Source organism: Sciurus carolinensis, chromosome 16 (assembly GCF_902686445.1).
Source record: "Sciurus carolinensis chromosome 16, mSciCar1.2, whole genome shotgun sequence".
NCBI classification, from domain to species: domain Eukaryota; kingdom Metazoa; phylum Chordata; class Mammalia; order Rodentia; family Sciuridae; genus Sciurus; species Sciurus carolinensis.
This window is the reverse complement of record NC_062228.1, coordinates 36,271,052-36,284,034: the sequence shown is the minus strand read 5'-3', so window position 1 is coordinate 36,284,034 and position 12,983 is coordinate 36,271,052. Positions and strand designations below refer to the sequence as shown.

Here is a 12,983-nt window from a genome sequence, read left to right as displayed (position 1 = left end):
CTGCACACCTCACCCCTCCAATCCTCCCCCAGAAGCTGAGCTTCCATTAACCAGCAGGTTTGATCATGCAACCCTTGGGAACAGACACTCCCAGAAATGCCACCTCCACCCCCAGGCTCCGGCTCCTGCCTGTTGTCCCCCATAGGTCACTGTCAACACTCGTCTCCCCACAGGCAGCTGCACACTCCACCTACTCTGGGGCAAAACACAAGGTTGGGGACAGGAAGGGGAGGATGAGTTTTTGAATAGGACCTGTAAGAGGAAACTAAGTACTACTCACTTGTTTCCATCCCAGTGAGAAGGAGCAGAAAGAAGCCCGAAGAGAAAATAAGTGCAGGAGACAGTAAAGAAGCTTAATGTCCTTCACTCCCTAACTGCCAATTTGTCCCTGACCTCTGGATTGCCTGGAACTGCCCAAGGCTCCACAGTCTTGGCCAGGGCACTGCTTCTCCCTTTCCCTGGGTGAGCAGCAGTCCGTGGACTGACCAGAAATCTACCCGTGACCTCCACAGTTCTAACTCTCCTTTCCCCCATCAAGGGAGCACACAGGAGGCACAAGAAAGGAGCACCATCTCTCCAACTCTCCAAACCCTAGGTGCCTGGCCAGTCTCCCCACCAGTACCCCTGAACCTCCCTTCCAGCCAGGTCAAGGAAGCAGAAACTAACCTCCTCAGGGCCATCAGCCAGGCTGCCTCTTCTCCAGGGAACACTCCCTTGCATGATGAAATCCACCACCTTTGAGTTCTGGAACGTAGTCCCCACCAAAGCGATGGCCTTGTCCAAGGCCACCACCATCCTGAAAAGGGCTTCGAGTCTGGCACCATGCTGGGCACCATCCTGCCTCACAGCCCTTACCAGCTCCAGGACCTCAGGCCACCCAGCCTGAGTGTCAGCTAGAGGAGCACAATCAGATGCCCCTGGGCCCAGCCCTTGGGAGGCCTCCAGCCGGTGCAGGCCTTGCTCTAGGTGGCCCATACCTTGGCACACACATTGTAGTTTCTCCGTGACATCTTCTTGAAAATGCAGGAGTTTGTCAACCTTCTCATTCAGCATGTTAAGCTTTTTGTCCATGGTGGTTAAGCAGGCCTTGCCCAACACTGGTAGACCCCGGGGTCCCACACTCTCCTTGGAGGAGCCTGACATCCCAACTCAGGCTTGACAAGGGCAAGGATGAGGAAGTGGAAGGGCCACAGACCTCTAGTTCTCACTTCAGCAGTAGTTTCTGAAGTTCATTGTCCTTGGTAGCTGACAGCCTCGACCTGCAGCACCAACTCGTTTGGACTGCCTGGGCTGTTTGGGGAGCCCAGAGGACCAGGTTCTCTCTGTGCTTTTGCCTTGCTTATCTCCCACTCAGCCATGGGCTGTGACAGGCTGAGTTTGGCCCAAGTCCTTCTCCTTGGGGTCCCTTTGACATCATGGCAGTGTTTAACATTCCTCTCTGAGAGGCTGCTGACGGGCAAATATTTTAAGAATCTGCCCAGAGCAGTCAGGGGTTTGTGTAACTGAAGCTAAAGATTGAAAGAAAAGGATCCTTTAGGTAATGTACCTGTCAGATGAACTCAACAAGAAGGCATTAGGGATCCCAGACACTGAGAAGATGGGGTCCCACCTGCCATACATACAAATCTAATTCACAGGAAAAAGCAAAATCAAAACAGAAAGAAATCAGAACATTCAAGTAAGTTCTGACTTCTACCGTGATGAAAATTTTGATGCTTTTGCAAATTAAAAACATATTTTTGGTGTCCTTACTTCACTGGTGCCTAAAACATGTTTAGACTGCTTGTAGGATGAATTTGCAGGTGCCTCCCTACATGGGGCCCTCAGTCACTAGTCATTTGTATCTAAAAATAGAAGTGAGGGAAAATGGCCCATGCTCCTCACCAAGTGCAACCCCACAGGTTGTGTTCCTCAGGCGACATATACCAGTGACCTCCCTGACACCCCGATAAGAACTATGTGGTATCAGGCACCAATTTCCAAACTGACAAAGACTCAGAAGGGCCTTATACAGCAATGAGGCCTATGTTCCCTTTGGTTTCCAAATGTTTTAGCCTCAAAAACCCTAGGTTTAAATAAAATTTTTGCAGAAGTATCAACGAATAAAGCAGACACATAGAATTGTTCAGGTTGTCACTGAGATGGGGCACAAGGTATCAACTGACTATCTAAAGGATGCCACAGAGGAGTCTGAGTTATACCTTTTTCATCTAGAGAGGGAATATATACAAGGTAACCCAGGCAACAAGGCCTCCTGAGGATGGGTCAGCCATGGTCAGTGAAGCACCAAGGGAGAGGGGGACTTTAGTGTTCCTCACAACTTTCCCTCCTAAATAAAAACAAAGATGATATACTCTGACCTGGAAATGTGATATCCAAAAGCACCATCAGATAATTTTGCTATTTTAAGTCACATGTGACCTATCAATACAATGTGCTGGCTATGAAGATGCAGCTTGACCACAACCCCCTCTCTATTCATCCTTCTCCTCAGATGAAGCAGCCTACATAGAATTCCCAACCCATTTCTGGGGGCAGACCTCAGTGTCATTTGTGGAATAACTCAAAGCACACTCAAAAGAGTACTGGTCTGCTCTATTCGCCGTGATTAAAAACGCACACACAGCCAAGTGTGATGGCTTAATCCCAGTGACTCAAGCAATTTAGTAAGACTTCATCTCAATTTTTTAAAGTAAATAAAAAGGGCTGTGGATGTGGCTTAGTGGTAAAGCACATGTGGGTTCAATCCCTAGTACCCAAAACAAAAAACAATAATAATAATAAAAAAAGCACAAAGTGTCCATGAATAAAGGAATTTGGGGAACACCACGCTCCAGCCCCTCTAGGACCTCAGCTGCCACAGAAAAGGCATCAGCATTGGACAGGGACCACTCTTTCCTCCACAATTTATACTTAGTACTTCTCTGTGGAACTGGTGTTCTCTGGATCAAACTTTGGGAATACTGCCTAAAGAAATCTCTGGAAGTCCATCTCCCCAGGCCTCCCAATGTTTCTTCTTTTCAAGTTGGTGACACTAATTTTTGTGACATGAAATTCCTACCAGTCTGCACAGACAGACTGGAGTCTCTCAGAGAGTTTCCACCAACACATACCACAGACTGCTTCATTATTACCTCTGCTATGGAAATCTCTGGAACCACCAGCAAGTCCAGGGTTAATAAAACCCTGGAAAGGTGAAAGTTCAAAATGAACCCAAAGGAAACAAGCAAATGCCTCAGATACATATTGAGCTCTAAAGCTAATCATTCAAGTTACAAAAGAATTCACCCCAGGTCTCCCACAAGCAACAATTTACAAGGTAGGTTATTTACTAGAAATGGGGCCTCTGCTATCATCCACTGTTCCAGACCACCTTGAAGCTTCCTGAGAGCAGAATGGCACTTTTTCAGTTTGCCTTTTATCCTCAGACATGCCAGTGTTTCTGACATATGACAGGTATTCAATGCAACTGTAAAGAAGGAATGAATTAACAAGTAGGAAGCACCAGGTTTAGCTGACCATGGGGAGATTTCTGTGGGAGGGGGCAGCAGCTGGGCTTTGCTAAAACAAACAAAAGAAGGACTTGGCAGGGTACCCCAGCAATTCCCAGAAGTAAGCTCAGGAACCTTCTTGGGGGAAGCTTAAAATATACCAACAGAAGCTTTTAAGCCCTCTTTGATGAAAAGGAGTAGCCCAGAGAATCAGCTCTGAATCCCTCTCATTTCTTAGCCTATATGGAGAAATGAGTGTGTACACACCTGGGTTCCCTAGGGGCTAATTCATGTCTTCTTTCCAACTCTCACTGATGTACAGGACACAGCAAGTACCCCAACAATGGTACCTGCCTGGATAATGGGAGGGATTCTACCCTCAAGGCAAGGGAAGGAAGACCAGAGAAGAGGTGACTGTACTGTATTATACAGAGCATTGAATCCACTAACACTTAGTCCCTCCAGGGTGAGGGCAGGCCAGCAGATCCACTCCTGGAGAAAGGCTGACCTCTCCTTGACCCAGGGTTGGGTTAGTGTGAACCCCAAGCTTCTTCCCTGGTATTCTGTTGACCTAACAATCTTGAGGCTGCAGAAGTGAGAGAGATTGCAACATCTTCAATTTAAAGTGATATCAAGACTGACTCAAGGAGCTGAAGAAATAGCTCCCTTTGGAGAGCGCTCGCCTAGCATGCGCAAGGACCGCGGTTCAAATCCCTGGTCGCTCAAACCAGGAAAAAAAAAAAAAAAACTACAAAACTAAGACTGACTCAAGTGAAAGGCCAACTTCCCATATTTATCTCCTTCCGCTGAAGAGACCTGATGAAAAGTGGTAGTAAAGGAAGACAATAAATACAAGTCCCCAGTGAGAAAGAAAGGAAGAGGAGCTCTTGTTGAATGAGTGTTATTAATGAATTTCTGAAAGATGGAAAGTTGTTAGGGAAGAGGTAACTGGAAAAACAAGAAAGAGAAAATCACAGCCTAACTGGGTACATGGCAAATATAGTCAAATGTAAAGCCAGCTTGCCATGTAAAAACCCCAGAGAAGTCTGTGGACCTTGAGAACCCAGGTGGAAACAACAGGAGCAAAAACACAACTCTGAGGCATATTCCTCCAGTCCTTTCCTCCTTCCCAACTCCTCTGTACAGAAGGGCATTGCCATGAATCACTGCCATGCCACTCCCTGATGACCAGACTGTTTCTGGAGAAGCTCAGTGGTCCACTGTACAAAGCCTATGAACTGGCACTGGGGGAGGATCTCCCTCTGGAGCTCCCTACCTGACCATGCTCAATAAAGCTAAACAGTCAACAAGCCTCACCCACCCACCCAGTTTTTAGTACCTTATTCTGAAATATGCACAGACAAAAAAAAAAAAAGATCACCATTATTCAAAGGAAGTCTTTAAGATGAAATATTCCAGGACAAACAAACAGACCCATAATCCTGGAGGAAACAAAGAAAATGAGAAATAGAAGAAAGTTTCAAAAAGGTTGCCATTTATAGTTACAGAAAAATGTGAAAAGCTATTCCATCCAGTAAAAAGAGGATGCTATGGAAAAAGAAGAACCATGGAATACAAAAGAGGTCTTAGAAATTAAATGAGTCATAAATTTTAAAAATCCCAAATATGGATTGAAAAATAAACTAATACCCCAGAAAGTAGAACAAACAGTTAAGATATAAACATAAGAAAATATGTTAAGACTATGAATCCAGATGGTCTCACATCTACTCATCAGAGTTTCAGGAATAGAAAATAGGAGGAGGGAATTTACCAAGGAAATTCTAGTCATTATGTAATTTTAGAATGAGGAATAAGGAAAAGATTATAAAAATCTCCCTAAAACTAATACAACAGAACTGAAATCAGAATAATATCAGTCTTATCAAAACATTTCCCTTTTGAATTTTGAAGACATCGCACCACTGTCAGAGGACATTGTAAAGATGCATAAAAATGCTGCACATGCCTGTAATCCTAGCAACTCAGGAGACTGAGACAAGAGGATCCCAAGTTTGAGGCCAGCCTCAGCAAATTAGCAAGGCCCTTAGCAACTTAGTGAGATCTTGCCACAAAATAAAAAGTAAAAAGTAGCTCAGTGGTAAAGCAACCCTGGGTTACATTCCCAGTACCAAAAAAGAGGCATAAAAATTGTGATATTTTCCTTCCTTCCTTCCTTCCTTCCTTCCTTCCTTCCTTCCTTTCTTTCTTTCTTTCTTTAATGCACCCTTCCTAAGGAAGATGCTTTGAGGATGTGCTCCAGCAAAAGGAGGAAGGAAAAAAAATAAGTATACTTAAAATCAAGGGGCCTGGAATAAGACTGTCTGAATTTAACTCCTGCCCCTGACTTGCTAGAATTGTGACCAGGATTTACTTAACCTCTCCAAGTCTGCTCTTCCTATTCTGTAACATGAGAATAATAATGATAGATACACTTCACAGAGTTGGTAAGACAGTTACATGAGAATGCTTATAAAGGCATCTAGATCAGAGTTTGACACAGAGGAAGTACTCAAATATCAGTCCATCAGCATGGTGATGGCAGACAAGGCAAAAGAGGAACATAAGGAATTAGAAACTCTAAGAAAATCAGAGTTCTTATAAGAGAAAATAAGATTAAAGCACAATAATTCATTTTGCAATGAATATCTGCATAATAAAGTAAATGGTTTGTTAAGTGAAAACAATAGCATATCTATAGCATATCTACTTCCCATGTTACTTCTCCACGGGAAAAGTAACACGGGAAGTATGAAAAAGGTAAATCTTCATTTATCTGAATAGGAAGTCCACAGATCAAGTACAGAATTGATTTGAAAAAATATGGGTACCAAAAGAAGAAACAGCTAAAAGACTTCCATGTTGCCTCTGGGGATCAGGGAACAGGGAGTAGGTAATACAGAACATCTAAGGTACTAAACACTTTGTTGATTCATATATTTACAATAGTGCAGCTGGCAGTGAAGTCTTCTTGTATTGAAATCAAATACTATGATAAGTTTCCAAGAGAGGGAAGCCAGGTGTCTAGAAGAAAGGTACCCTGGCCTACATTATGTAAATGCTGAATGAGCTAGCTGCATACCTGGAAACTCCTTCACCTCTGCACACACACGCCTTGATCTGCACAGGAGGTTCATAACAGTGCAATATCCACAGGGCTGAGTGCAAATGTAACTAAAACCTTTAGCACAGTGCCTGAAATTGGTAGAAATTAGGGCTACTGTTCTTAAAATCAACCTCACCTTCTCTCCACCTCCCATCCTGGACAGCCATCCCAATGAGACAGTAGTGTGCTCAGTCATCTTATTGAGGGAGAGGGACAGTTCTCCAATCCTAAACCAGCACCCTTCTCCTCACCATCCTGCACCTGGCCCAGTAAATAGTGGCCACATCAGCTAATGGTACATGCAGGGGACGTCTGACCCTCCCCGTATCCTCTGCATCACCTTTAGCTGATGTGTACTCCAAAGGTGCAAATGTGTCCTCCATTGAGCTGAGCTTATTTAAAAAAAGGAAAACAGAGATGAAAAAGACCTCAGAGAGCCTCACAGAGTTCAATGCAGACAACTTTGGGGTTAGCTGCCACTTGGCATTATCTGCCCAGTATACCCTGTATCAGCTGAGAAAGGCTCAAGCTGACCACCCCCAAACTATACCCATCAACCAAAACTTTCTGCTGAGTTTCTTGTTCTGAGAGGACCTAGGTCTGGGGACAATTGGGCACCTTTAGTCCTATGACCTTACCAATTGTTCTCAGCCTTCTACTTCAAAGCATGCTAGCTTAGAGCTGTCCTTACCGCAAATATCTGGGTGTAATCTGACGCCCACTGCTGGCCTCTGGTGCTGGGACTCCGCAGCGCTGGAATGGGGCATAGAGTCCCCATCCTGCAGGCTCCAGAGCTGTGCCAACTCAGTGTTTACTCTGCTTGGAGATGGATGCTGCCCAGCTGCCTGGAGCTCTGGGAATGAGGTGGGCTGGCTGGTCAGGATGATTTCTCTGGAAGAACTCAGGCAGTAGCGATAAGCCTGGCATTTCCGCTTATCTCTGACCCTGTCCCAGGCCCCAGAGGCATCCAGAGGTTTCACTTGGTTATCTGCTTTGTTGGACTGTATCTGCCTCTCTGGAGGCCTACTTCCTGCATCACTTAGCAGAGTGTCTAGTTGTGAAACAAACATATTGTGGTCCAAGAAGAAAGAAAGAGGAGTCCTGGAACAGAGCTGACTTGAGTTCAAAACTCAGAATTCTGCTACAGGGGTCCAGATGAGCTGGGAATCCTTTATTGTAGGACAGAAGTCCTGATAGACAACAGAATAGGCAGGAGGCCTGCATTTTTTTAAAGAGGCTACTCATACTCTGGTTAACATCACTCACCTCCAGGCTTCAAGAGTTTAGCTATTGCTTCCCCAAATAAAATTACTCAGGAAGCTACCAAGAAGTACAGTCTTCTGGGGTTGTGGCTCAGTGGTAGAGCACTTGCCTAGTGTGTGTGTGAGTCATTGGGTTTGATTCTCAGTACCACATATAAATAAATGAACAAAATAAAGGTCCGTCAACATCTAAAAAATTTTTTAAATTAAATAACTAATTAAAGGTATTGTGTCCATCTACAACTAAAAATTTAAAAAGCAATCTAACTAAAACCTTCTATTTTCTAAAACTTGAATTTGTCTCTAGAGGGCTGTATTTTCCAACTGCCAATTCAGAAAAAACTCAAATCCACTTGCAAGCTAGAACCAGGCCAACAGGTTTCATGCCTCACCCTTTTACCAGCTCACACAGGCAAGGTGTTTCCGTCTGCAGTGTGCTTTGACATGTGTCCTCACCATTGCAGTTTATCAGAGGAGGGTGGATTATGGTCCCCATCTGACTCATGAAGAGACTGAGGCTCATAGTCAGTGGGGAGCTGCAATCTTGGGCCTAGTACTGTGTTACTAGAGGGGAGGGTTTCTGGAAGACCTCCTTATCCCAACACACATGCTGCTTACAGGACCCTACCTCACCTACCCTTGCTCACAGGAATCAAAGAGATTGCAGATTTTTGATACCAGGTTTCTTTTTTTCTCAGTCTGACCATGAGCAAACCTAAGGCACTTTACCTGCAATCGCACTTAAACCCCTTGACTGTGTTATCCCTCATGAGTTTAGAGCTTTGCTATGCTGTAAGAAATTCCAAAAGTCTGGATGGGAGTGCGGTTAATACATCAGAACAGAGAAAGTGGGACCATCGCTAACTGCAAGGGATATGAGTGGTATGGGGTAAAACTATACAATCTAGTAGTGTGTCTAGCCACACTGTATCTGATTAAAAGAATTTTATTTTCATTGTTCTACTTCTCTCCCATTTACCTACCTACTTTTTGAGGAGAGTCCAATCCCAGGATTTTTGGGTGTCAGATCTGAACAACTGATAGCAGAGGTGAAACACAGGATCTATAAAAGAAGGCTTGATTGATCTGGGTGATGAAGTCCCAAGAATAGGAAAGCAAAAAGGGAAAGACAGACACCAAACGGGGTCTGGGATTTGGAGACAAACAGGGCCTCCAGCAGCCTTAGAATGTGAGACAATGGAAGGGGACAGGAGTTTGTAAAAATGTCTGCTGCAAGGTATAAATGGTCATCAGGAATCATGAGCAGCAATGACACTGCAGTTAGGCTTGGCTTGCATGAACTCGAGTCTTTGTAGAAACCTGGCCACATGGTGCCAGGTAATTCAGGGTCTAAGAGGAGACAAATAAATTTGGGAGAACTTCTTGAGGAAATAAGACTTGAGTTGAGAGTTGAATAATGAGTGAGACTTGGGGAGGCCAAGGAAGGGCAGTTCCAGTGAGGACAGAGCAAACAAAGCCCCAGGTAGAGTCTGACAGATGGGTATGATGGTACAGAGACTACCCTCAGATCAGGATGTGTTAGTAGAAGCCCAGCTGATTCAGCAGATGTGACCCTTAAAAGGGTGAAGGGATAAAACTAGGCAAAGACATTTAGATCCAAAGCAGCAAGAGGAACATCTATCTGATGAAATGTTTTTGAGGTATAGAGTAAAGCCAGTTTAGGAAATGGAAGAAACAATTACCTGGGGAAAGGGATTTTGACTTAAAGGGAACACAAAGTCACTTCTGGAATGCTGGAGATGTTCTATATTCCAGATGGTGGTTGAGTGGGTATATGCATGTTAAAATTCCATAGGGTGACAGGCTGGGGTTGGGCTCAGTGGTAAAGCACTTGCCTAGCATGTGTGAGGCACTGGGTTTGATTCTCAGCATCACATATAAATAGATGAATAGAATAAAGGTCCATCAAAAACTAAATATATATATATATATTTTTTAATTCCATAAGTTGTAATAGGTGTGCATTGCACTGCTTATGGGTTATGCCTTGAGTCCTGTTAGCATAAAATAAAAAAGCAAAAGGGAACAGATGGGCCTGGCAGTAGAATGCTTATGGATTGTGAGTGCTGGAACCAGCACTGAGGTAAAGCCAAAATCAGCAAGTGTTTACCACTTCTAGGATGTGAGCTCTCATGTTGCCAAAACACATGAGTGCTAAGGAAGTGGAGCAATATCTAAGAGAACACGTCTTTGAAAGTTCTTCTACAAGTGCCACATGAAGTTCAAAGGCCCTCACTCACCACTGCACAGCTGCCAACAGAAGAAGGACCCCTCCCTGTTGTGGCAGAAGACTCTAAAGATCTATGATACTCTTCCCAGATCCAGTGGGTGAAGACTTCATCCCAAAAGCAGGATGTGAACAGCAAGTACATAGAGTTCCGTTTTTGTTTATGATGTACATGGATACCAATATGGTTAGTTCTGCATTAGAGATTAAAGATTAATCTTTATTTTCTATGTTTTATTTATCTTTTTTCTAATTAAAAAATGAGTGTATAATTTGTGTTACTGAACAAAGTTTGTTTTTTCCGTAACAGTCATTATCCAACTAGACCTATAAGACTTATTCTAGGCAGACAATATGTACCAGAGAGAGGTTTAATTACCAAGAACACAGAGTAATAAGACTCCCTCAGGACCCCTGTTGATGGAAAATAATAATAACCTTACAGAAAGGTCTGAGGTCAATTGCTTGGTCTTAAATGAACAGAAAATACCTACATTTAACAGGCTTAACAGATTTTTCAGAAATAGCAAATCCCACGAGGAAAGAGCAACTGTGTGTGCTTTGTTTTTTAAATAGATTCCCCACCCAACTTGGGAAGAAATATTTCAAACTCCACGTACAACTCATAAACTATGGAGTTAATTTGGCATTTTTTGAGAAAGCAAACTGGCAAACATTTGGGGAAAATCACCAGCTACAACATTTCCAGTTGATTTAAGCACCTTTTTTTACTAACCACAATAATAGTTTTGGAAAACACTTCTGAAGTCTGAATTACACATGCAATTCCCCCCAAATCTATACAAACCAAATACAAATCCATGCACCCAAAACCGAGAGCTGTTTTAATTGTGACCAGACTCAAAAAGTGTTTTCTGGAGGGTCTATATGTCCCTCAGGCACTGATAAAAACACACACACAGTAAAGTGATCACCTGCACTTACATACCACCTTCCATCCATGGATCCCAAGTGGTTTGTCAGACTGCTGTTTTCATAAGTCTCCAGTGAGATGTGTAAATATTGTTACCTCCATCTTATATGCAGATAAACTTAAACCTGGGGACAGTTAAGTGGCTTGTCAACAGTTAGAACCCAAGACAAGATCTGTGCAAGTTGTCCTCTGGTTTCCCTTCCTTGGCTGAGAGTCCCTTTGAGCTTTCTTTTTGGCCCCTGTATAAATCATGTACGCAGACCACTGTTTCCCTGGTGATGGAGGTGGCATTCTATTTCCTGCCCTGAAGCTGGCCTGGAGCCCTGACTGCACCACATTTAGACACAAGTGCATCAGCTGTGCATGAGTGGGGATAGTTTGGCTCCTTGGAAACCTAAGTGGCGTGTGTCAGCTGGCCCTAGCCCACTGAGAGCCATTCCAGGCCATACTGCTAACTTCTCCATCACTTGCCCAGAGCAACTCATAAGAAAAGCAATGACATCTCTTGGAGCTGAGTGAACAAATGGGAACATCTCAAAGGCAAACTCACTGGCCCTACTCAAATCATCTAGATGTCTGAAACCCAGGCCCCTAGACTAGTACAGTTCCCCTGCCCCTGCTCAGTTCTCTATGGACAAAAGATCAAAGTATGCTCGTCATTGATTATATGCCTGACAGGCAACTGAATTCACAATTTCTGGTTGCAGTATTAGTTTTGTGTTTATTACTAATGTGTCCTAGAATGACCACTTAGAAACAGAGCTGGAGAAATAACAGATACTGGGGCATTGACAAGATAAAAAAGAGTTACAACCTGAACACTGTTTCTCTTACAGCCTGTAGTCACTATTAGAAATTGGAGATGGAAGGCAGGTGTGGTAGCATACACCTATAACCCCAGTAACTTGGAAAGCTGCAGCAAGAATATCACAAGTTCAAGGACAACCTCAGCAAATTAGCAAGATCCTCAGCAACTTAATGAGACTCTGTCTCAAAATAAAAAGTAAAAAGTACTGAGTATGTAGTTCAGTGGTAAAGTGCCCATGGGTTCAGTCTTTGGTACCAAAGAGAAAGGAAAGATGGAAGGAAGGAAGGAACAAAGGAAGGAGGGAAGGAAAGAAGGGAGAGAGGGAGGGAGGGGAAAGGAAAAGAGGGAGGGGTGGGGAGAGGGATGCTGGGAATATGATTCAGTGGTAGAGTGCTTGACTAGCAAGCATGAGGTCCTGGGTTCCACCTCCAGCACTTAAAAAAAAAAAGAAAGAAAGAAAGAAAAAAAGAAATTGGAGGTAGATACCTGTATCTTAAGTGGTGAATGTATAGCAAAGAGGTTAAAAGCCCAACCTTTGGCACTATGAGAACTGGCTTTGAAGCCCAGCACTATTAAACCTAACTATGTGACTTATTTAACCTCTCAGAGCCCCAGTATCCACATTAAAGCCTATTACATAGGATTGCTTTGAGGATTAAATGAGATTATGAACATGAAGCTCATACAAAAGTGCCTGCACATAGTTAAGTGCTCAGTGAATGATAGCCTGTAGCTATTCTTGTTAAAAGCAGGATATAAACTTGTCTACCTATCCAACTTTGCAGAGGGAGGCTATGGAAACCAGGTTTCCATAGATGAAGAAATGTGATAACAGGGTAGAATTCTCAAAACTTTTTGGTGTGGAACAATATAAAGACCTAGCAGAACTGGCCATGGGTAAAGAATTTCTATTCTTCAAAAGTGGAGACATCTACTTTTGTCCACGGAGGATGTGGATCTGAGACCCAAAAAATGAATGTATATAGTCAATAGACGTTCCCATTTGTCAATAGACATTCCCATCATTTTAAATGGGACTCATCTGGAAATTAACACTCTGATAGCCCGCTGAGGTTAAACTAGTTCTTGCTTCAACACCTAGAATGGGCTGGGAACATAGCTCAGTGGTGGAGC

The 12,983-nt window shown here is 43.5% G+C and overlaps 1 protein-coding gene across 5 annotated transcripts in view; it reads right to left on the bottom strand.

The window, feature by feature from the left end:
* The window catches only part of Mylk3 (myosin light chain kinase 3), a 43,317-nt gene extending 32,067 nt beyond the window's left edge, over positions 1-11,250 (bottom strand). The window contains exon 1 of one of the 5 annotated variants that reach the window (XM_047528482.1): positions 11,053-11,250. In XM_047528482.1, the coding sequence (XP_047384438.1) occupies positions 11,053-11,070 (18 nt within the window). In that variant the 5' untranslated portion in view covers positions 11,071-11,250. Of the gene's footprint in view, positions 1-666; positions 1,334-7,288; positions 7,430-11,052 lie in introns of those variants that run through there. The other 4 variants (XM_047528483.1, XM_047528481.1, XM_047528480.1 and 1 more) reach the window with 4 other exon arrangements.
* Between the last annotated feature and the right edge of the window lie 1,733 nt (positions 11,251-12,983).